Source organism: Leptodactylus fuscus, chromosome 6, assembly GCF_031893055.1.
Source record: "Leptodactylus fuscus isolate aLepFus1 chromosome 6, aLepFus1.hap2, whole genome shotgun sequence".
Classification (NCBI taxonomy): Eukaryota; Metazoa; Chordata; class Amphibia; order Anura; family Leptodactylidae; genus Leptodactylus; species Leptodactylus fuscus.
The window spans coordinates 47120323-47146272 of NC_134270.1; the positions used below are offsets into that span (position 1 = coordinate 47120323).

Sequence of the window (25950 nt, forward strand, 5' to 3'; positions counted from 1 at the left end):
GGGCCCGCGCTTGGCTGACGCTAGAGCTGCCGGTAAAGCGACCAATCAGCTTACGCCGCGTTCAGGCCTGTGCGCGACACTCCGGGCTGCTAGCAAGAAAGGTGAGTGAGCTGCAGAGTGAGCGGCGAGCACAGAGCCGGGAGAGCTGCACACTGCACCGGGCCGGGGCAAAGTCCTGCGTAGAGGGCATAGGTGAGGCGTGCGGCTGACATGCTGCGGGGTTACTGTGCACATGCCCAGTATGGAGCTGTAGTGTAAGGGGCGAGGGTGGTATTAATAAGCGCTTCTTCTGTGTATAGCGTCCACAGCACTGGTAAGAGGTACGGCCGGAACAAGTACTGCTGAGTGCTGACCATTGCAGCTGTGCTGCCAGAGACATCACCTGTCTACAATCGTGATGTCATGTATCCTGGTGACGTCATGCATCCTCCTGCAGGCTGATGAGCTGGCCAGGTGCAGCCTGTGCTTGTACAGAGGAGATGATCATTGCCTTGTCCTGTGTAGATCCTCCATTTATTCTTCCTGCACATGCTGGAGATCACTGAGTGCACATCCTTGAGGGATCTCTGCGGCCTCCTTATTCTCTCATCTTATCCTTCTGACTCCTTTGTCAAGCTTTAAACCCGGCTTTAACCCTTTAATGACCAGCCTGGTTGGACACAAAATGACTAGGCGCTTTTTAGCAATGTTGTTTATGTGCTGTGTTATCGGTGGTCCGGAGTTCTTATTTTTGGGCCACTGAAATAACTTTTATGGCAAATGTGGCTCCTTTTGAAAGGGAGTCTGTCATTGGCTCAATTGTTTTTTAAATAAGCATAGTCTTTAGAAAGGCTAATCCAGGCATACCTGTCTTCTCTTGAGCCTTCACTGCTTAGTGAAGAGGTGTAGAAGGCGGGATCGTTTTTCAAGAAGGGGGTGGTGAGAAATGGAGACGGCTGATGATACAGGGCTGCTTGGGGCACAGGGGTGATGATGCAGGGCTGCTTGGGGCACAGGGGTGATGATGTAGGGCTGCTTGGGGCACAGGGGTAACGCTGCCGGTGCTCCTTGAAGATTAATTTGCATATAAGAAAACCGGTTTATTAAAAAAAATGGCTTTGAGTATCAGGAGAAGACAGGTATGACTAGAATGATATGCTGATTTAAAAACTGATCTAGCCAATGATAGACTCCCTTTCAAGAGGTTTTCCTGGATAACTGGAAATAGGGTGTGGACTGGCTGAGCGAAAGTGCTAAGGCATATTTGACCACTGTGACCAGTTGTAGGCCTTAACATGAGCAGTGACATCGCCAGTGACTGCTAACGGTATCCCATATGTGACAACACTGGCCTCATCGGCCATGTGAGCATTAGTACTTCCGGTCTGGGCAGTCCTAGCGCCAAAAGGAAGGAGGACTGGGGAAAGGGGAGTATCTATATTTAACCCATGTTTTCCCAGCTCTAGTTGCTGGTCTCTTCCCTATGTAGCAACAGTTATTTTGGTACAGAGCGGTTTTTAGCATGGATTATAAATTAACCTCTTTCTCTCTGGTGCTCATGTGTACTCTTTTCATTATGCAGGTGTATATAATCTGTAAAGTGACCCCAGGAAGATGGGGCTTCAGACGTGGACGCTATGTGCACTCCTCTCTGCTTCCCTAGTAATCCTGCTGCCCACCCAGACAGGTAAGATTGTGCGGACGATGGGCGACTCCTACACTGCAGAGCTTATTTCTTGGTAATGGATCTGTTGGAGCTTTTACAGTGATGTAAAAAATCATAGATGCTTATTTTTGGCTTTGCCAGTTGTAAGTCTGGGAGTCATAACATCTGTCTGTATTTATTTTGTATATCTTTTTTTTTATTATTATTACTATTATTTATTTTTGCGAAAATTCCAAGAATGATTTCAAAAGCAATGTGTAAATCTACAACAACAATGGCGCTTTCTGCAATGTGTTTTCTCAGTGTGGAGGGATTTTCTGGTTTCTAGGCAGTTTTGATACTGATGACCACATCCTCAGGCTGTGTCATCAGCTGGAGATGGAGGATGTTCCGGTCCTGGACCTCACACTGATCTGCTTTTCGGTGGCAGAACCCATACTGGGGACAGAGATTGAGGTTGCAGTCCCAGTCCCTGATATTGTAGCCATTGCTGAGTACTGCAGCTCTGCTACTATTTACTTTGAACCCCCACCAATCTGATACAGAGGGTGAATTTTCAGTTTCAAATTTGGCTCAGCGAACAGAAAAATGTGAAGGATTCAATCTGTTACCAGAGTTTTACCAAGACAAACCATACAAGAAGGTCTTAGGACTATCAAACACATTGGGTCTCCAAAATCCATGTATTTGGACATATGTCCAATTTAGGTGAAATTCACCTAAACTCGTGGCCACGTGGGGAGTCAACAAAAGTTGCTCATGGCCGTGTGTACCTGCCAGTGAAGAATATTTGATTATCAGACAAGGATATAGTTAAACGTCTATATGCTCTAGGGGTATACACTATATAGGACATGTTAAAGCATAACTAAACCTAAGAATCTAGCACGATTTTCATCCAGGTGCAAGGACTCCTGAAGGATCTACAAAGCTCATGATGATCCACATCTTCTATTACAGGCTACATAAAGACTGACGTAAAATATACCAGTCCTTATGAATCCCCTCTGTAGTGTTTTCTGTATGAACTGGAGGTCAAACTCAGAATGCTGATCTATGGGAGTCAGATCAAGGCCTAATAGACTTATATTGGGAGTTTGACCTCCAGGGGATCAATAAGGTCAGCGTAACTGTTCCTTTTTTAAAAAAATTATTATTATTATTTTATATCACACTGCCAGTTGTATCCACTGCGCAACATCTTTGATCTGGAGTGAGACAAATTTATTAATACGGTCCTAAATTTAGATGGCATAAAACTAGACCTGCAGATCCTGCACTAAATTTATCATGGTGGCTCATGTGACAGATTTAGGCTGGCTCACAGGGGAGCAGGTGAATTCCCCTGCTGGGCCACTGAGCCAGGGTAGGCCTCGAGTCTGCCACAACCTGCACTAGTGGTGCACCACATGAGGTGCCCTCACTCTCCTGTATAGAGAGAGGCAGTGTATGGCATTGCAACTAGCCTATACATCCATATTATAAACTTGGCAAATTATTTAACAGTCTACCCAGTTTATTATATAAATGCAGATCACATCTAGGCACAAAGACAGGCCAACCAGTATCCTCCCTCCCCTGGCTCTGTTTTCTCCATGTCATTTTGGGGGTCCCCAATCGCCCTTTATATTGCAGTGTTTTGCTGCGGCTTGGGCCCTACTGCTGTGTGAGATGGGCCCTAGTTTAAGGCTAAGAGACAGTCAGTAGGTTACAGAATTAAGCAGCAAGCTTCTACTGATGAAACGTGTGTGTCTGTGAAATTTTTAGAATTTGTGAAGGGGGGGGGATGACAATCAAAAGACCGTTTTTCTGGTGTGAATAAGGCCTTAATAAGTCTGGCATATTTTATTCAACTTAGCCATTTTGTTTAGACTGTTCAGAACTTTATAGTGCAGTATGAAAGGTGTCTGAGGTTAAGGCCCCATATATCGGGTCGCAGCAAAAAAAAAAGCGCTTTTGGGGGAAAAAAAAATCTGGCGGCAACGCATCAGCATTTACACACAAAGTCCACAGAGGTTTCCTTTGCAGAATTTCTGCTTCCATTATACCTTTAGGGAAACCGGCGGCCTTTCTATAGGTAGAATTGACATGCTGCGATTTTCCAAAACCGCAGTCTGTCCGGTGCATGTATTTTTCTGCAATGTGTGGATGGGATTCTCTACAATCCCATCCACTTTGCAGGGACTGTAAAACCTGGCATTTACACCATGTGGGGCCCTGGCCTAAAACAAATACATTTGGTGGATGACCTGTACACAAGTTTCTCTGTTCAGTTTGAGCCAGAACTTATTTAGCTTGGTAAATCTTCCCATTGTGTAAAATTTCTACTACTTCAAGCACTTTCAATTTTGTCTTTGAGCTGCCGTACAAATAATCATTGTTGTATTGTTGCTTATTGCATATTCAAACCTAAGCAGTTTACTGATGGAGGGGGGTGGTCTTGACTGCATTGATGGGACTAGTCATCGTACAACTCAAGGGGCCCCACTGATTGGTTGCTATCGGCAACAGAAACCATTTGTCTTCTAGACAGTTTTGAGAAATTAAGAAATATTGATGAATTTAACCAAATCTGATCCACAGGCTATGAAAAAAACCCAAAACTGCATCACAGGTCAATCTTTGTAGTGGAACCGCTTAAAGAAGGGGAGTACCCACTGCTAAAACCACACCATTTTGTGCAGATATTGCAGTGATGCAACTCTGGGGGGGGGGGAGGGAGAGACACCTTTTGATTCTTCTCTAACTGAAAATTTTCAACAGTGGCGGCCTGTGTAAACATTACACATGAGCAGGTGATTATACATAAAAGATGTGTTTGGCTCATGTACCGTAGAATTTTGCATCATCTCCTTTTCCTGGGCTTTGTTCCAGGAATATAAAAGTTCCTTGTTCTAACTGTCGTCACTTCTTTTTACAATGGGAGACTTAAAGTTCTGCCAGATCCATCGCATTGTGAGCACCAGACACCAGTAGCTGGTGATGGACTTTTATGACCAGCGGATATTGCTTCTGGATTTCATTGCAGTAAATCTGCACCAGAATCCACCAGAACTCACGTCAATGAGAAATTGACCTGTGGTGCGGCTTTTAAAATCTGCAGCATGTCAAGCGATTTTATTTTATTTATTTTTCCTTAGTGCAGATTGCAAAAAAAACCCAATATATATGAAAATCCACTCCAGTTTCATTTTTGTGCGCATAAATTCCTATAAATCCTATTTGTGTGCATGTACATTAACCCTATATCCTGGAGCTGTGCCACACCAAAAAAATAACTGAGGTCAAAGGGGGGTTTTTTTTTGTTGTTTTTGTTTATCTGTTTCTCTCCATTCTCTAATGGAAGATCTTGTCTTTTGGCAATCAGTAGGACTGGTGTTCCTTTAAATCAACTGGATTAATTAACCCTGTGTGTCTGGTTACAAGTAGAAGGCTTTGCTGCCTTGCCTTATGTCTGTGCAGTGATATTAGCAGATACAGTAGGAGCAGGTATCCTGGTCTGGCAGTGCTCCCGCCCAGTTGATAACACGTTCAGGCAGGCAGGATATCCGTGTTGTCAGTGTAAACTTCGGGGAGTGTTTTAACAGTATTTAGTCCTTGCACAGTTAATGGAAATAATGCGGTTAGGTTTTGTGTACTAGTGCACTGACAGTGTTCACTATTCTGAATACACGGACTCGTGGCAGATGTTCCTGATTCTTTTGACAGTTTAAAATGCACCAAAAGGATAAAAAGTATAAAATAATTTTAATAAATCATTAGTGCAGGTAAATTTCGTTATGCATTTTATCTTAGAAAAGTGTCTTTCTTCACTTATTTTGGATTTAATCTGTAGCAAAAGTTTGTAAAGTATTAAGCAACTGGAAATCGAAGTCTATGGAGGGGGGGGGGAGACTGTTTTATTTTACAGCAGAGCTGGAATCTGGGGAATTATTATCCAGCCTTTTATGAGAATTGAGACTAAACACTAATAAATTTCTCCTTGTTCTCTTTGCCCTGTTTCCCTTGTACTCCTCTCCTACCCTGCTCCATAGACTTCATAGTCTGGTCTGTCTCTGTATAGATAAGATTGGTGAATAGAGAGAGAGAGTGGTAAGAGGCAAGAGTAAGGAATAAATGGACCTTTTTCTTTAATGGTCATTTTGCAGAGGGTTTTTTCTTTATTGTTAACAAAGTTATCAATTCATCAGTATTTGTCTGTGTATTATTTGGGGAGTATAGAAAAAAACTAAGGCGCATATATAGACAGCATATACATGCATAGACCGTTTACTGCCAATTTTTACTTGAGGAGAAAGGGGTTCTTGCCTACATAAATTAAATTTGCTTGAAGCATTAATATATAGTGAATTCACATTTGGCAGTTTGTCTTCTTTTGGGTGGCTTCACATTCAGTGGAGGGATTTATGATGGGGATTTTTTTTAAAGTACGTAACACGAACTCCAGCAAAATTAAATCTGTAGCAAATTTATCAGATGCCACATATTTGATAAGAATGGTGCATATTTAAGGGGCAACACGGTGGCTCAGTGGTTAGCACTGCAGCCTTGCAGAGCTGGAGTCCTGGGTTTGAATCTCACCAGGAACAACATCTGCAAGGAGTTTGTATGTTCTTCCCGTGTTTGCGTGGATTTTCTCCCATTCTACAAAGACATACTGATAGGGAAAAGGAAAAAAAAAAGTACATTGTGATCCCTATATGGGGCTCACAATCTACATTAAAAAAAAAAAAAAAAAAAGTGCATGTTTATGTCCTAAAATACCTGGCAGTGACACCTTGCTAGAATCTGCCCGGACTCCATTATGAGTCATTTAGGTCTGTCATTCACCACATATTTCCATTATCTGACAGATCCAACCCTGCATTGTAGTTTTAATTTATTAAAGAAAACAAACCAAAAACTTGATCCTTAATAGCTCTTAGTAGAGATCAGAACAAAGACCTGCTTCTTGGGCTTTCCCCAGCATGAAGTATCTGCTTACAGGAAACAATACATCCCACTCATCTGCATTGCAAATGGAGATCTGATACACTTTAGGTTCATACAGTGCTCTAAAATAATGTATTATTTTGGTGCAGCAATTTTCCAGTTCATAAGGAATAATAATCTGCTTGTTTTCCCCATTGTTTTCTATGCAGTAGTAAATAACATGCAAAGGCCAAGGGTATTTGTTTACCCCTATACATGGATACATAGGGGCGTCCTATTCGGGTCTCTCTGTGACATATACAGTTTGTAATTCCCATTATCTGCCACTTCATATGTAAGCGGTCTTGACCAGATTTTAGCTATTTGGCCACGTGGCAGGGCTGGTCTGTTTGCCTGGTGCCTTTTATTCCTTGTGTCCTATTTGCACCGTTGTGTAAACTAGATAAGTAACAGGTAAAACTTTTTCTCCTCCATATGAGTGGTTATATGCCAGTGACCAGCTGAATGGGATGTTATAGGCCATACTGCATCAGCAATACCTACTGACTGCCAGAGGCTCTGGATCGGACCCTGCAGCGAACAGCTGATGGGGTTTCTTCTGTACAGAAGGTTTCCTTGAGCAGCTGTTTGTTGTGGGGGGTTTTCCCCCTCCCCCTTAACTGTATATATCTATAAGCCATATTGCCTCAAAAAGCAAACGTCCCTGACGGTCAAACCCTTCTTTATTCCCGCACGGTTGCAGTGTCTGTCCTTTCTGCTAGCCTGTCCTGCAGCAATGACCCTTTCCAAATACCCACGTGGCAGCCAGGACTCTGGAGTCTGGGTCGAGTCCAATTTTGGGTGGAGTCGTGGAGTCTTAGAGTTAATGATTTGTTTTATTTATTATTAGGTAATTAATGTAATTATATGACTAATATCGTATATTGTATTTCCTTTCGTAGGAATTGCCACTGGCTTTTTAATGAATTAGAGGAGATTTATTGCTTCTGACTCATCATGGCTGCCATTTACGAAAGAGTCCAAGTAGTAGTCAGTTGGGCTGTGGGGAAAAAAAGTAGTCCAAGTCTGTGGTTTGGCCTGCTGGCTCCACAGTCCTGGATGTTGCTACCACTAGTCACCAGCCTCAGTAGTAGTCACCCGAGCAGTCTGGGATGTCATTGATACAGCATAGGTTCCATTTTGTGCCGACTATGACAATCGCTAGCCTCAGACTTCTACATAAGTAATCGGGAATGTCATTGTTACAGCACAGACCGCAGAGAGCACCAGATTGATGGTACTAGATCAGCGTGGAATTATTTTTATTATTTCGGCATTTTCTTCCTACCCAAGTGTTGTTGATCTTAGAATACCTCTTTAATTGGAACTTGTGCAATTTCTTAGTTTTGACCGCATGTTGTTCTTTTCCTCACAGAGTCTGTGGCCGTCATGTCTGTGGATATGGGCTCGGAATGGATGAAAATTGCAATTGTGAAACCTGGAGTACCTATGGAAATTGTTTTAAACAAGTAAGTGTTAACGGTCATAACGTTGCGTGCTGCAACTAGAAAGGATTTTATTTAGTTCAGTGGAGATTTCATTTTTAGGATTCTGTAACAAAGAAAGAAACTGTTATGGCTTCCTGGGGTTTCTGCTGGATTACATGGCAGTACTGTGCTGTAGCATGTGTTGTGATCAAGAGCTGAATTCACAATTCTGCAAGGTTCACAGATGAATTTTCCCAGTGTTCTTTTCCAGCTCAACGTATCTCCAAATAAAGTTCTTTTAGAGGAGAGTCTGTGTTTTTACAATTCTTTATTTTTTATTTTTCAGGGAGTCCAGAAGAAAAACACCTTGTGCCGTAACATTGAAAGATAATGAGCGTCTCTTTGGGGATAGTGCTGTAGGGATGGTAAGTCACTTCTAACCCTCGTGCATATAACTCTGTTGGTATATTTTCTTTTTAATAAGAACCGGTCAGGATGATTTGGCAACACTAAACTTTCCACAAGTCTATATGGACTGGGGTTTCAGTGACCCAAATAGCTCTGTTGTAAAGCCATTCATTCCCGCGCTAAAAATAAAAAAGCTTTATACTCACCTTGCCACTATATTCTCCCACTGGCGCAATTGTTCAGTGAAGCTGCCAGAGTACACCTCTGCTTCAGGGTACACGTGAAGACAGGGTTGTACATCCATGGCTTCATTGAAGAACTTGCCAGGTACTTGGAGCACAAGTTACGAGTAGTTTCTTCGGACTCTTCTCTAGGTCTGGGATTTTTTTTTTATTTTTTTAAATCTATTAATTAAAAAACAAAACAAAACCTGGATAAGGATGGCTTTAAAAATAGGGCAATTTGGGATACAAACCCTCAGTTCATGAAGATATGTGGGTGGTTTTGTGTCTTAAATTGGCCTCACAGGTTCTCTGTAACAACTGTTAATGTTTCTGCAGACTAAACAGCCTCTGTAGTATATTATTATTATTATTATTATTATTATTATTATTATTATTATTATTATTATTAAATTTTTTAATTTTTTTTCCTCACAGGCAGCCAAAAATCCCAAGCTGACATTTCGGTACTTCCAGGACTTGTTGGGAAAGCGGGCAGAGAACCCACAAGTTGAGACTTTCATAAGTCAGTTCCCAGAGTACAATGTTGTAAAGGATGGAGAGCGGGGCACAGTGGTGTTCAAGCTTTCAGAGTAAGTTTTATTTCTAAGGCGTTTACTAATTCCTTTTCATAGGGGTTTAATATGACCAGGGCGCCAATAATATATATACTGTAATATATAGATATTGGGCCAAACTTAGACTACCAAGTTATACAGCCTGGATTTCCTGGATTGATCTCTGCTGTATAACCTGAAGTCGTTGCGTCATAAGGCGTTATGATGTGGTGAACTCCCAGATTGCGGAAGTACTACTATACTGAACTAACACTAAGCTCTTAGTTCGGTAGAATAGCACTTTGGCCGTTTGGAACTCCCTGCATCATAACTTTCTACGATGCAGTGAGTTTAGTTCATGAAGCACAGTTCAGTCCAAGACATACGGCCTGCACATGGCCCCCTTTCCCGGTTGTGTGACTTACATGTACATAGTCACTTTTTATCATTTGTAATTATTGTGCAGTACAACTGCCTCTTTTGTTCCTGTAGAGATTTGTTCAACCTGTGGTACTCCCATCTGTTAGGATTCTACAACTTTCTGCATGCCCTGAAAGCTTTTAGGCTGTCCTGACTCATCTTACTAATGTGTTTTTTTTTTTTTTTTTTTTTTCTCTCTCTCTTGTGAGAATGGAATTACTGATCATTGCTCTAATCCTGCCTTCGCTGTATATTTCCAGGGAACTGACTTATTCACCTGAAGAATTGCTAGGCATGGTGCTGAATTATTCCAGGATTCTGGCTGAAGAATTTGCAGGTACGTTTGAAATAAATGTGTATTTTTCTTCTCTTCCTACTCCTGCTTGTTGTAGATCTGTTAAGTATTTTGTTCTCCATGAAGCTCAGAATGTATAGTTGTCCTTTCTGTTTTGTTTTATGGCATTCCTCCTCCTCCTCCTCCTTTTGCATTTTCATATTGTTGTGTGTTCATTGTGCTTTGGTTGTCTAAGACTCTGAAGCTAAGGCTATGTTCATATTTGCACTAACAGCTAGCATGCACATTTATTTCTATCTATACTCATTCATTTATTTCTTTTTAAAATTTTAGAGCAGCCCATAAAGGACATAGTGATTACCGTCCCTGCGTTCTTCAATCAGGCGGAGCGCCGAGCTGTTCTCCAAGCCGCCAAACTAGCTGGTCTTAAGGTGCTCCAGCTTATAAATGATAACACTGCAGTGGCTCTAAACTATGGCGTTTTCCGAAGGAAAGATATTAACGCAACTGCACAGGTTTGTTTGCATGTTCTACACTTTTGCACTCCTGTTTGAATGCTCTGTGTGGCTGTATATAAAGTAGTATCAGTATAAAGATGTTCTTTTGCTTATGTAGTCCACTCATGAAGGAAATGTAGGGCTATTCTGGTAATTTGGAGTGAACTTAATGTAACTGATCGGTGTGTAGGAGTGCTAGGATCCACACCAGTCTCGAGACTGGGGGACCTCTTCTCCCATCTGAAAAGATTGGGCGGTTAAGCATGCATGTTGTTGCTCCATTCATTCTCAGTTTAACAGCCAGAGATAGCTGAGTGCTGTTGTCTATCTCCAGAAGTCCCCTAGAAGGGAGTGAAATGACCACACATGACTGACCAGTTGCTTCATTCCCATACATGGATCAGAGGAACCCCTGTTCTTGTGATCAGTGAATGGGGAGTAATGTAAAATACTGTAACTGGAATAACCCTTTTAGGCTGAGACCCCATGTTGCGGAAACGCAGCTTTTTATGTTGCAGATTTTGCTGCGGTTTTAAGCCAAAGCCAGGAGTGGATTAAGTAGACAGGAGAATTATAAGAACTTCCTATATATTTCCCATTCCTTTTGTAGCCATTCTGAGGCTCTGGCTCAAAAAAACGCAACAAAATCTGCAACAAAAAAAGCTGCGTTTCTGCAACGTGGGGCCTCAGTCTCAAGGGTGTGCTTTAGTAGATTAGAATTAAAGGCATTGTCTCTCATTAGAAACATATGGTTTTTGGAATTAAGCAGCAGTGCTACACCTGTCTACAGGTTGTCTTTGGTATTGCAGGTCTGTCTCGCTATGATGCAGCTCAGCTGCAATTGAAGATCATGGACATGTGTGGCAATATTTCTAGAAGAAAGCGGCCATGTTTTTCAAGCCGCCTCTGCTAGGGCTGTGCAACTAATTGAATTAATTCACCATTTTCCTCAGAATCATATAATCACCGTTATCCTTGTCACACAGTCTGTTAACTTCCATTCAAGCGTTGTCCTGCTGCCGCAAACTTGGCTCAATAGCTTCTTCAATAGTCAGTAGCTTAGTGGTAGGATGGGGTAGCCTGCGTCACCTAGATCTGACTCCTTCTCCCTGTACTTGTATTTAACAAAAACATATAAATCGAGATTGAGAATAGTGCCTAAACTTTGAAAAAATAAAAATTGAGATTTTAATATTGGGCAAAAATGGACAGCCCTACCTACAACCCCCATTTGAAATTTGTTTTAATTGTATTTCTGTCTTTTACAGAACGTTATGTTTTATGATATGGGATCAAGGAGTACAACGTGCACTATTGTGACTTATCAGACTACGAAGACTAAAGAGTCAGGCATTCAGCCGCAGCTTCAGATTCAGGGTGTTGGGTAAGAAATGAGTTGTTCTTCAAAGAAATTGTTGGAGAATTAACAAAAAATGTGCTAGATTTTTTGATGCAGACTAGAACATATATTAACTTCTGCTAACACTCAATAGGCATCTTTCTTTTAACTTATTCCCTCTATTCAAAATTTTATGCTATTCAGGTTTGACCGAACTCTTGGTGGGTTGGAGATAGACCTGAGGCTTCGGGAACATTTGGCCAAGCTTTTCAATGAACAAAAGAAATCCAAGAAGGATGTTCGTGAGAATCCAAGGGCAATGGCTAAGCTCCTCAAGGAGGCAAATCGTGTAAAGACCATCTTGAGCGCCAACAATGATCATATGGCCCAGGTACGATATTCTGAACTTTTAATAAAGAAAGGTAAATAACAGGAAGACAAAATCCTTTATGGTATTCACACATCCAATGTTTTCTTTGTCTATAGATCGAGGGTCTAATGGATGATATTGACTTCAAAGCCAAAGTAACTCGTCAAGATCTAGAGGAGCTGTGCCCAGATCTCTTCGATAGGGTTTCTGCTCCTGTGCAGAAGGCTTTGAAGAGTGCTGAGATGAGTATGGTGAGAGTAATCCATAGATGGCATACTTAAAGTTAGCACTTTTGTTTTCCTGATCATGGTGGTCTGTATAGTTTTATGAATTATAAAGTTTTCTTGTGTGTTTGTGTTAATAGGATGATATTGATCAGGTTATCATAGTCGGAGGTAGCACCCGTATCCCCAAAGTTCAAGAACTGCTCCTTAAAGCTGTGGGCAAGTGAGTATGGTGCTGCAAAATTGTTGTTTCAAAATCTTTATGGTTCAAGGGGTTATCCATTACCATACTGAAGGCCTACCCACAGGATAACAGATTGGTTCAGGGCTCGGGTGTTGGAGTCCAACCAATCAGCTGATGCGGCTGTCGGAAGCCATAAATTAAGTTTATTGGCCACTCCTTTTTGAGTTAATGGAAGTGAGGCTACAGTTCAAAGGATCATTACTGCAATCTACTGCCTGGAACTGCAGTCCCACTTATATTCACCTTAAAAGGAGCAGGCCTGCTTCTGACGGCCACATCAGCCGATCAGTTCGTGTGTCGGACCCTGACCGCTGTGTTTGTCACCAAAAGACAAAAATGCAATTTTGATGTGTTTTTCTAGCACACTTTTTGAAAGCTGAAAAGTGCTAAATGAATGCTTTGCATGCAAAGTAGAAAACCTCACCAAAAACGGCATTGATTTTCTTCCAACATAGTTTTGATGCAGTATTAAATGCTCCGCAACTGTATCGTGTGAACGTACCTTCAAAGCGGCGCCATCTTATATTCCCCACCCAGCACATATCAAAATTCACCTTTTATTATTTGCTTTGTAATACTCCCCAGTAACCCCAAGAACTTATCAAGCTTTTCACCCAAGTGACATGGCGTTCTATGGAGAGTTGGGAATTGCTGTGATGGGGAAAAGTCTTAGTGGGGCAGCTTCTTTAAGGCTATGGCCACATATGCTTTGAGTTTTCTACTGTGGCTATCCCACTGCGTTGACCACAGTTAAACTGCTACAAAGTATTTTACTACATGGGAGTTTAACCAATCCAATGCATACACTGCAAAAATAAATGTTGTAAGTCATAGAAGTGAATATAGAACTGGCATGGCATGCATACCACTGCCATTTTATTGATCTCTGGGGGTCTCAGTGGCTGAACCTTGAGTAACCAGACACTTATTCCCTATGCTTTGGATAAAGGATAAGTGTTTGGAGGAAAGAACCCTTTAAGCTATAAAAGGCTACTATTTCTTGAACCATATTTCTTATCATCTGTATAATTCACAACTTTGTCACAGGGAGGAGCTGGGAAAGAACATAAATGCAGATGAAGCTGCTGCTATGGGAGCTGTGTATCAGGCGGCTGCTCTGAGTAAAGCATTTAAAGTGAAGCCATTTGTAGTCCGAGACGCTGCAGTTTTTCCAATACAGGTAACAGTTATAACTTGAAATATTGTAATCTGTTAAGTATTATCAAAATCTGGTCTTAGAGAAGGGAAAAGTCCCCAAGCTAATGGGAATCTCGTATCTTTCAGGTGGAATTTACTCGAGAAGTGGATGAAGAGAACGTAAAAAACCTAAAACACAATAAGCGAATTCTCTTCCAGAGGATGGCACCATACCCACAGCGCAAGGTCATCACCTTTAATAGATACACGGATGACTTTGAATTCAACATCAATTATGGCGACCTGAGCTTTCTGGACGCTGAGGACCTGAAGTGAGTAATAGATCATTATGTTCTTGCCCACCCATCACAAACCTTATGTTATATACACTATACTGTGTTCAGTTGTGACAAACTTAATTTTATTCTTTTTTTTTTTTTTTTGCTGTTTCAGAATTTTCGGATCATTGAACCTCACTACTGTAAAACTCCGTGGAGTTGGGGAGAGTTTTCAGAAGAATGCAGACTATGAGTCAAAGGGTATCAAGGCGCATTTCAACATGGATGAAAGTGGAATACTCAGTCTTGACAGGGTAAGACTTAATCATCAGGATGGTTGAGTTGGCACTCCAAACCTTTCTACAGCCCGACCTCGAATTGTCCTAATGCCTCTGTTTGTTTAGGTGGAATCTGTTTTCGAAACTTCAGTAGAGGAAAAGCCTGAACAGGAATCAACACTGACAAGTACGTAAAGCATTACTTTCATAGACCAGACCATATGAATGTACCAGGGAAGTGAAAACGTGATAAAGTATACCACATAAACTTTGGGTCACTCATGTCAAGTATGCAAGTAATTCTGCAGTGTCTTCAGGGTGTTAAAATTTTTGACTTCCTTAAAAATGTGTCTAATTGTAGCAGTGCCTGCACGGTCTCCTGCTCAATTTAATGTTCACTTCATGCCCAATGGATACTTCAGAACATAGGCAATCGGTATAAGTGTATATGTATATAAATATATAAGGTGTGTATAATGTCAATATTCGAATGCATGAAACTTGATTTTCTCATCGTGTATAGTGCCAGAGGAGTAACTTGAAGCTGCTAGGCCCCAATGTGACATCTTAAACAGGGCCCCCACATAGCATGTGCTATGTAGGATACTGTTTTAGTTTGCCACCGGGCCCTACACATTGAGGTGCTCCTTTACAGCATCTGCTACCTCTGCTGTCCCAGTAGCTGTGCCCCTGCATGGTGCCATTATTGGGGCTTTTCTCTTGCTGATTTTGTGGTTTTGCACCTCTGAGCCCTCTTCACATCCCCTGTATTGTTATAAAGATTACTTTGCTCTCTACAGAGCTGGGAAATACTATATCAAGCTTATTTGGAGGAGGAAGTTCCACCGCAGAAAGTAAGGAAAATGCCACAGACACTGTGCAGGTAAGCCTTCATCCCCCAGACATCACATTCATGTCTGGTTATTGGTCATACATCCCATTTTACATTTAATCAAAATCTGTATTCTAGATTGGTACGTTTGTGGTCCTTGCTTGTGGCTGTCAAACGTAGCTGTAAATACAGTTTTTGATGCTGTTTTTTAATATTCATTACAGGAAGAAGAGGAAGTGCCGACTGAGGCCACAAAAGAGGAAGAGTCAACAGCACAAGCCAGTGAGCAAAAGGATTCTGACAGTAAAGCAGAGGAAAAAAAAACTGAAGAGCCAAAGGAGGGTGAAAAGGTAGATGGCAAGGTAATGCACAATATGTGATCAAAGGATACTTATTATTTTAATGAACTACTGACATTTCATTGTGACATGTCAGACGTTTGGGTCAGTGGTGGTCTGCAGAGATGAGACTCCCTTCTGATGCTAGCTTGAAGGGGCAGAACTGCTCAGATTAAGGGTTGTATGGATTATTACAAACTCTGTGAACTGGAAAGCCAAGCAGAACAGAAGACTTATAAGATGCAGGTTATTTCCAAAAGGAATGTGACATTGTCTGATATAGATCACATCTAGGGGACCCATGAGCAAAACTGAATCTACAGAGACATTGCCCAAAATGAGCAGCAGCTGGATTATTACTAAATCTATGCTCTTATGATTCCTGTAGGACACTAAGGAAAAAGAAGAAGCCACAAAAGAATCAGAGTCTGCAAAGCCACCAGAAGAAGAGCCCAAAAAACCTGCCGCTCCCAAGAAGCAGAAACTTGTCGATGAAATAGGAGCAGAGCAGACCATTAATGATATACCAGATCTAGTAGAAGATGAGGTGAAGAAATCTGTTAAAAAGTGAGTATATGGGAGGTAAATTTGCAAAGGTCATGTGTAGTTTTTGGAAGTGGTTTGTGACCTGCAATATGCTGTGAGCCTTTGTAAATATTTGGCAGCCATGATGTACTGCATACATCTGTTGCAGTGATATGGTTGAAAGCCACATTCTCTGCTTGGAATTTTTTTGTATCTTGCTGCTACACCAAGAACAAATCAATGTAACAAATCGCCTTAAAGAGATTGTCTGGGACTTTTACATTGATGACGTATCTTCAGCTGCCCATATTTTCAGAGTAAAACCTGGGATGTAATAGCAGTGTCCCTTTTATTTTCATTTTTATATAAGAAAACGTGAATATAACAAATTATCTTGTACCTTAGGCTTCAGGATCTTACTGAACGTGACCTAGAAAAGCAGGAGAGGGAGAAAGCTGCAAATAGCTTAGAAGCTTTTATATTTGAGACACAGGTATGTTGTCCTTATTAAATTAATTAGTTAATTGGATTTCATACTTGTGTTATACAGTACATATGGTTAGAACCAAGCCTTCGCCCATGCCTCCACAACAGTACCAAAGGAGAATGCTGTTCTATTGAGGAGGCATGGGGGAAATCCAATTACCAGTAAGAGGAATCTTTCCATAATAGTGTCTGCTTATTGCCATAGGATAAACTAGAACAAAAAGAGTTCAAAAAAGTATCTACCGGAGAGCAGAGAGAGGAGATCTCAAGCAAGCTTAGCCAAGCCTCAACCTGGCTAGAGGATGAAGGATATACAGCAACCACGAAGGTACGTAACCTAAAACACACAGTTAATGTTCTAAGAATTAAAGATCCGTTTCTTAAGGGTGTTAACCAACCTTTTGAAATGTATGGCCTGTCTTTAAGATGGGCTTTCAAAATTAAATCGGGCTACATTTTCAATGCAATGGGTTTCTATATGGCCGGTTTAACACAACTGATCACGATGAGAAATGCAGGCCTTGAGTTGGCCACATTTCCCAGCCCAACCATGGCTCATGTGAATAGGACATGGTGTACTATGACGCTGCGAGCTTCCGAGCTACTACAACTGTGTCGTACAGTATGTACAGCATCATGTCAATGCTACTCTACAGAGGTGGTAGTCACAGCATCGTAAAAAAAACCCCATATGAAGCTGTGAGTTCCCTTTATATGAGCCATGGTCACTCTTAGAAATTTTGCCTGTAGACAGATTGGATTTCTTGGCCCTATTATGGTTGTTTGAAACCAAACAACCTTTGTCTTTTGTTCTCTCCATGATGTCCACTAGCTACTATTCCCAGGCAGCTGGCCCTTGCTTTCAGCTTTTGCAATACAAAGTTTAAAAACTGTGGCTGAACAATAATTGACATGTTGTGTAAATCCCATCCACTACACTACTACTTGTACTTCACAGCGGGTGGGCCGAAGACTATTCTGCAGCAGTTGCTTTGAGTATGCAAGATGTGTCCGTGGTATTAGGATGGAATTTATCCACTGGATTGATTCCCATTCATCAATTCTTTATTGCAGGATCTCAAAGAGAAGCTAAATGAACTTAAGAAGGCGTGCAAGACATTATTTTTCAAGGTTGACGAGAGAAGAAAGTGGCCGGACAGACTGGCAGTACTGGACAGCTTGCTAAATCACTCTACTATTTTCCTGAAGTAAGTGAGCCATATGGAAATATACTTTGTTGTAAATGATTTTACTTGTAAGTATTAACAGGGATCTCTGGACTTGTGAATTGCTAAGCTATTCTCAGGAAGATCAGCATGGGTCTGATCTCCAAGTATCAGCTGTTTATCAGCAGCGCTTCCTAAGAGCAACTTCTGCATCACAGGCCATGTGACATCACATTCATCAAATCACATGGCCTGTTCCCAGTTCAGTCCCATTCATATAAATAGTCTGAGTTTTGATACCAAGCACATCTTCTATTCAAGTGTTTGGTAAGTAGTAAATGGGCCACAGTGCTCATCCGAACACCGTGGCCTTTTCAAACAGCCGATCGGTTGGCCTTCTAGATGTCTGAAGAGGTGTCAGATGTGCCTCAGTTGTTCTGCTCTGTACTAGGAGCTGGCTTACATTTCAAGTATAAGTATGCCAGTTTGGCATATATTGGGCTATGTGAAGTGTAAGCAGAGGAATTCAGTCGTCCAGCCATGAATAAATCTGTGTCATACGTTTGTATGAGGTCTGTTTTTGACTTGTAATATTCTTTACCTAATTTATTTTCTGTCTTTAGGAGTGCTAGAATGATCCCTGATGATGATCCCATATTCACAGCAGTTGAGCTTAATACACTGGAAAAGCTCATTAATGACACCTGGGTAAGAGGAAAGAGGTTACTTTCTCGGTTACATCTTTGTGACACATTTTTAGTGATAGCCTTGTGATGTTAAGTGGGCTGGATGGAGTTTAAAAACCAAAAAAAGTTTATCAAGGATGTCTGTAAAACTTAAAAAATGAACTTCTATTCTCCTCTGAATGGGTTTTTAAAGCAAACTGCTGGTGTCTGTATGCAACCTCTCCGCGGTGACACCATTTTTTTTGGATGGACACAAAGTCCTACATGTCTGACTTTGTGTCCTTGCAAAAAAAAAAAAAAGGTTTCACCGCATAGAGGCTGCATACGGACATCGGCGGTTTGCTTTAAAGAATGGGTTTTATAACTGACTGCTGACAAGCCGTCCCCTATGCAGTTTCTCTGGGGATTAGGACAGAAACGGCGGGTGGACAGGGGCACAAGTGTGAACATCCCCTTAGAGGCAAGGTCCATACTTGCCTCTCTTCTCCCCTCGGTTTTAGTGCCATACCTTTTCCTTGCTTCCTGCCTTTGTATGCAGGGTTGCAACCTGACGTTAGTGCTACAGCTTCTCACTTGCCTCGGTGATGTTCCGCTAAGGCCAATGATAGGCTGAAGCAGTCATACAGTCTCCTTTAGTGCTGCTCCTCCACCTTCCTGCTAAACTTGAAATCTCTGCTGAAAGCATCTTGCAGAAGGTCATAGATGTCCAATTACAGCTCTATGATAGAAGTGATGGGTGAGCAGAAGCTGAGTACCAAAGGAAAGGCACAGGCACAGACAGAGGTTTATTCATATTAATACTTCACATCAATACTTCTCTAATATCCCGTATGATCCCCCTGATATTTCTGTGTGAACAAGAAAGGTAGATAAGCAAATTCTTCTCTGTGTGCAGTCTATGGGAGTCCTCATAACTAGAGATGAGCGAGTACTGTTCGGATCAGCCGATCCGAACAGCACGCACGCATTGAAATGAATGGAAGCACCTGGTACTTCCGCTTTGACGCCAGCTGGCCGCTTAACCCCCCGCGTGCCGGCTACGTCCATTCATTTCAATGCGTGCGTCCTGTTCGGATCGGCTGATCCGAACAGTACTCGCTCATCTCTACTCATAACTTCTAGTCTCCTCTCTTCTGCGGAGGCGGAAAACTGCCGATTTATGTAAAGTTTGTTACAATGACCCTGCCATCCACCTAGTGTGTGGTGTGTGTTTTGTTTGTTTGTTTGTTTTTTAACCATTGTTCATTTATCACTCCAGTTTTACGTTAACATTCCAATTATAGGCACATTTGGTAGAATCCAGATTGTCGACAGCTATTTTTCCAAATCTATGTCTTAGATCAGGCTGTTTTTGAGTGTTGAGCAGACATTACATGAGATATATATTCTACAATTTTACTCAGATTTGGAAGAATGAAACTCTGGCCGAGCAAGAAAAGTTACCTGCCACCGAGAAACCAGTCTTGTTGTCTAAAGATATCGAGCAAAAGTCTGCAGCATTGGATAGAGAAATTCAGTACCTGATAAACAAGGCAAAGTTTTCCAAACCCAAACCTAAGCCCAAGCCAAAGAGCAACACCACAAAATCTGACAATGGTGAAAAAAACACGACTGAGTCTGCTGACAAACCGCCTAAAGAGACCACAGAAGGTAAGTGACAGTTCTCACCACTTTCTCTGTCCCCTACCTTTCTACAAACAGGCACCACATTATGCAGCTTTTACTTGGTGCAGTTGGGTGCAATTAAAATAAGTGAAAATTGCATTGGACAACGCTGCATGTGGTTTTTGGTGCAGATTCAAAATTTTATGTATTTAGGGTAGCAGCACACATTCGCGTTCCACCCGTGATACGCGGCCCGTGTGTCAGCCAGGTATACCGGCTTGAACTGTGCTGCTACCCTTACTTTTCATTGGTCCGTCAGGTTTTAAGCTTCTAGAGCAGTGGTTAAGAATTAATACAAACGTGAACAGAGCCCAGCTCTGAATCCTAGTAAATATATACACTTACCTTTTATGTATTTATTTCAAACAGAACCACCCAGTGAACCTGAGCCTGCGAAGGAGCCTCCAGCGGAAGAGAAGATTTTAGAATTATCAGGTTCTGAAGCAGGTAAACCGGGACATGCACAAGAATTTTAAAGCTCTGGTCAAATTGTAAGCTTGTGAGTATGGATGTTACGTATCAATGAACCTGCAGGAACTTTTAAAAGGAACCAGTCAGCAGGTTTAGATAGCGGAGTACAGTGCTACTTTCATCAGGACCATAGATGTTTGAATGGAGTGACAATATACTAGACCACCATTGCTCCATTTAAAGAGTAAGTTTTACGTCCTCTGGCACCTGCAGTTTTCTATACCGCTATAAAGCTGACTGCACGCTGAATTCAGCTTTCAGGTTGTTTGCTCAGGTGCAGGAGATATCATTGCCCTTACTTTCTGCACCAATATCTCTGCACTGTCAGAAGGGGCGGACTTTTACCACCTAGCGTCATCACTGGGCAGTAAGGAACACTCCCTCATCAGTACTCTTCCATAGCTTTGTACTGTCAGAGGGGGGCGTTCCTTGCCCTCAGCAATGACAATTAAGGCCCGCCCTTCTGATAGTGAAGGGATATCAGTGCTGTAACGAATGGCACCGATATCTCCGGTACCTGGGCACATGCCCTTGTAACTGAATTCAGCATACAGTCAACATTCCAGCGGTATATAAAACCTTTGGTGTTACAGGACGTGAAAGATCCTCTTAAGTTTAGAGAGGAGGCAGGCCATTAGAAACCCGTTTTCATGATTGCCAAGGGTTCCCAAATCAATCAGACACTTCTCACCTATCCACAAGTTATTCTGGGACAACCACTCTACCTGCATCCAGGCTAGTCTATAAGTAACTTCATGGCTTGTACATCTTGTGTTATCCCATTTGGGGTTAGTGAGACATCTAGTGCCATTTTACAAGTTTGGTCCTGGAAAATGACCTGTGCGTTGGCCAGTCCTGAACATGGTTTAGCAGAACTGATCTGCTTGGTTCAGCTCAGCAGAGCTACATTTGGGCCATTGAATCCAGCCAATACATTGACAGATTTTCTAGCCCTAACTTGATCTTGGGGCTCATGCAGTGGCAATGCCAGATATAACATTATCCTCTAGTCTCAATCCTCTAATCTTACTATTCTCTCTCTCCATTTTCTTTGGTTCTGTTATTTTCCAGATTCAACAACGCAGCAACCTCCTCAAGAGAACGAGAAGACCGAGTTATAACCCTGTGACATCCGCAGTTTGTGTCGGCGCTCATATTTATTGACATTACTTTTTTGTAATGGACCCTGATGGTTTAAAAGAAACTGAACTTTATTTTTGGTTAATTTTTTTTTTTTTCTCAAGAAAAAAAAAAGTGGAAAACTGTTCTTTGGATGTATATTTCTGTCCTGTCAGAGCAATGTTAGAAATTTTGTTACCTTGTGTGTTTGTTGTGTTTTATTTAACGCTGGGTGTACGCAGGAAGATACGTAATTTTTGCTGGAAAAATAGTCACAATTTTCGTGCTTCAAGGTCTTTTGACTAACATTGCCCTTAAGAGCATTGGCCTTTCTAGCGTTTTGGAGGCAACACAGAAGTCCATCAGTATCAGGCCTGATATTAAATGACATAGCTGGTTTTCCAAGATGTGAAAAATACACAAAAAATTGTATAAACAATGTGTCTGTGTTACAAAGTTTGCACTTCAGATGCTTAACTGTGACAAGAAATGGTCACCAGTCGCAATAATTTTTCGTAATTCTTCCCCTTTAAGAAAAGTGGATCTCAGCCGTAGTTCAGGGATGGGGTAGGAGGACTAAGGCAATGTTTAGTTTCCCAAGGGATATTTGCTCCTGGAAGGTGGGTGGGTTTTTTTTGGTTTTTTTTGTGTTTTTGTACCCTTTCCTTTAGCTGAAGGAATGATCTAACAACTAAATTAAAACAAATATGATGGTTAAAAATGCTTTTTCATTCTGCATTATTATATAGAGCAGGAAGAGCTGAGCAGATTGATAGATGGCTTTAGTTTAACTTGTCATTTATTTGTATGTCTGCGCATTCTGGGCTTAGGAGTCCAGTGGGCGGTTCTACACTGCGATTGACAGCTTTCTCTGTATGCATACAGAGGGAAGGCATTCAGACAATAAGTAGGACCGCCCACTGGACTCTTTAGCACAGAATGAGCAAAGACTTAGCTGCTTATTGGTTAGTGAATCTTTTCCTGTAAACCTATATATATCCGCTCAGCTACTTTTGCTCTATAACATGCTGCCTGCAGATTGGACAGCATTTCTACTTTATCCATCTTGGGCCTTTCGACTGTATTAGGGATGTAAAAAGATGATAAAATGCAGCTGTAACTCAGCAGTCAGTAACTGGCCTTAGTCGGAGTTCCCTAAAACAGCAGGGTTTTGTGGGTTTTGTTTTTTTATTTTTATTTTTTTGTGGGAATCGAAAGACTGGTAAGGAATGTGTGATTGCACAAAGTCCTGCATGTTGCTGGATCACTACCACTGTTTAAAGGGAATTAAACACACAGTAACACTTTATATTGGCAATATCTCATATAGGTGAAGCTTTACTTTAAGTCCTGCCGTTGTGCAGGTGTAGGCAGTGTAACAGATATCTCAATGTTTATTTCTGCTTGGTTACGTATAGATCACAAATGTAATATACAGTCTAACACCATGTTCTCTTCCACATCTTGCCTGTAATTCAACAGTGAAATTAATCCAAACTAAGTTAGTTTATGGCACTTAGATATCAGCACTTGCCTTCAGGTTTGTGAAAATAAATGTGATTTTTAGTGTTGGGTTTTTTTTTTTTCTAAATTTAAGAAAAGTGTGGTTTGTGGTGACAGATGTCCCTGCCTCTTTTTATTTGGGCTACACACGGTTGCATTGCAAGAGCTCCAATAACTATATTCATGCAATGCCAATCATGTAACGTGTCTGAATGTCTTGAATGTACTCAAACATTGTTCGTGGAATCCGTGACTTAAGCCTTCCATCTGTTATGTCGAGTTACTATGGATGTGATACGTTTTTGTTTTTTTTCCCCCCATCTACATTCAATACAAACCATGAGATAATCAACTAAATGATCAGTTATAGGAAAGTGGAGGCTGAATAGACTTAAAAAGTGAAGATAAACATTAAAAAATGTAGAAAAGTGTCAATATCTGTATCCACTTAAAGGGAACCTGTCATACTCCACATTCATTGTATAGGCAACGACTTGCGTAGCAGGAGGAGCTGAGCACATTATTCTATAGTTTTGTGGCCAAAGTTTAGTAAAACTTGTATTTGCTCATTGTAACTCCTGCGTATTTTGAGCTTTGGAGTCCAGTGGGTGGTTCTTCTCTTGTATTAGGGTCGTCCATTGGACTTCTACGGTTCAAATAAGAAGGTTTCAAATTATGCTGAATCTTTTCCTACAAAACTATATATCAGTCTGCTCCGCTCTTCCTGCCCAATGTGACAGAGACATCTCAAAGACACAGTGCCTAGATGTACGCACATACTGGTCTTTCTAGAGCAGGAGTAAGCAAGCTTCGGTGCTCTCTGTTGTAAGACTACAACTCCCAGCATGCATACTTGGAAGTGAATGGAGCATGTTGGGAGTTGTAGTTTCACAGCAGCTGGAGTGTCGAGGGTTGCTGACCCTTATTCTAGAAGCCTTTGAACAGTTGTAATATGGTTTTCTGGACACTAAATATATGGCCCCTGCTTGCAAATACCAACAGTCATGATGTAAAAGTCCAGATGAGCAATTAATATAGTTGTGAATATAATGTCAAATTCTTTAATTATTTTTGTGTAATTGCCTATTTGACCACTGATTCCATGTTTTGGAGTGTTTTTGGGGTTTTTTTCTTTCATCCATGCCTTCAAAACATCTCTGCTGCTGCTTTTTCTCAGTTCTAACCAGTTCTGGTGTGTAGTACTGGTTCTGTAAGCTAGCCTCATGTATGTACCACATTGTCACAATCATTTGGATGGTGGGTTCTCTATACAGTTTTATAGTTACATGTTTTAGTGGTACGCTCCACAGATGTTTTATATTGCATAGATACCAACTATTTGCCCAGAAAGTCGCACATTTTCAGAAACCATACCAATCCATCACCCAAAATTGAATCGGTTTGAGTACGGGAAATAATATTATGTTGGCCGGTATAATATAGTATGTTGATTGCTGTGGAAAAATGGTTGTTGCAGCCTGATATTACTTTGTAGTGAATGGAATTTTCAAATCCTGTTCACACAATGCATCAGAATACTTTGATTTTCAATGCTGCCCTTTTTCTTAGCACAGTTTAGATTGTTCCTACGATACATAAAACTGTTTCTTGAACTACTACAGCTACTGTCAGGGGCAAATGTGTGCCAAAATTAAAGAGCGCGTGTGTTTATATGTAGTTTCTGCTGCGGCTTTCTCACCCTTCATTGCCAAAGCAAAGCTGCATTGTAATCCGAAGCAATTCTTGCAATAGGCGTCAGTTTCTGCTGCTGACTGGTGCGTAGTAACATCATCATTTTGTTCACTCCTTGAATGCATTGTAATGAATGATCTAAATGTTGACTGATGAGAACTATGTATGGCCTTCATAGTGATATTGGACAGTGAAGAAGGCTCTCTAACAACACTGGGCCAGAAGCCTCCTGGAAAATTGCGTCCAGTTTTTTTTTTTTTCATAACTGCTGTTTTACCATTTGCAGAATCTAGGAAAATAATAAAGTTCTTTATATTTCTGAATGTGAGGCTGTGTTATTAAGAAAATCCATGACTCTTGTCTGTTTACTTCTTGATGCGTGATCTTTAAGATGTAAGCTACACGGGACGGGGCTGCTGCTAAAGAAGTCAACCAAAAGGTTGTGAAGGGTGAGAACTGTATCAGAACATGCAGCAATTATAGACATGCTGGTACACGTTGCTTCTGCTTTTTTTTTTTTTTTTTTTAATTTTTTTAATTACTATTATTATTTGTGGCTGGGAATTGTTTTAAATCCCATCCACTGTCACAGATTTCTCAATAGCTTAGACAGGGTTCACACTACTACTGCTGTCCGCCCTGGGGTTTCCATCGTAAACCCCAGGGGAACTGGACAAGGGGATGGCTTGCCGACAGCTTTAAAGGGGTTGTCCCATTACAAGGATCCTATCTATACTGCTGGTTAATGTGGATTTAAGACTTTTCCTAAATACACTGCTTCAGCAAAACTGCTTTGTTTGTCCACTATCTTACTTTATTCAATTCTTTGTGGCCACAGCCCTGACTTATCTGCTCAAAAGTCAAGTGATTGTATCTGCTGCTCTCAGGAGAGAGGAGGGGCTAAGTGCAGAGTGCCAGACTGTGTTTCTAGCTATTCCTGTGTCTACACCATGTGACCTAGCTCCCTGCTATCAGATAGAGGAGAGGAGCTGCTTTCATTTCTTCTGTTCTCCCAGTTATCAGGTTAGCTAATTCAATTGTGTTCATTATGGCAGAGACAGGCAGTCTCTGTATGTAACACAGAATGGAGTTGCTGCTGCCTGTACTTCATAGTCCACTATGGGTGGGCGGAGCTAAATGACAGGTTGCATGTGAA

The 25950-nt window shown here is 41.3% G+C and overlaps 1 protein-coding gene across 2 annotated transcripts; it reads left to right on the top strand.

The window, feature by feature from the left end:
- Positions 1-34: 34 nt before the first annotated feature.
- On the top strand, positions 35-25117 carry HYOU1 (hypoxia up-regulated 1). Of its 2 annotated transcripts, none has more exons than XM_075279879.1 (25): positions 35-101; positions 1562-1666; positions 7992-8085; positions 8390-8468; positions 9111-9265; positions 9910-9986; positions 10278-10459; positions 11710-11825; positions 11985-12171; positions 12267-12401; positions 12515-12597; positions 13666-13798; positions 13903-14087; positions 14209-14347; positions 14438-14498; positions 15112-15194; positions 15368-15505; positions 15870-16048; positions 16412-16499; positions 16698-16820; positions 17567-17700; positions 18282-18366; positions 19748-19994; positions 20379-20456; positions 21552-25117. In XM_075279879.1, the coding sequence occupies exons 2-25, from the start codon at positions 1594-1596 to the stop codon at positions 21599-21601; spliced, it is 2904 nt and encodes a 967-aa protein (XP_075135980.1). In that variant the 5' UTR covers positions 35-101; positions 1562-1593; the 3' UTR covers positions 21602-25117. The 2 variants fall into 2 exon arrangements, with proteins under 2 accessions (XP_075135980.1, XP_075135979.1); XM_075279878.1 differs by having other exon boundaries at positions 66-192.
- The last annotated feature ends 833 nt before the right edge of the window (positions 25118-25950 follow it).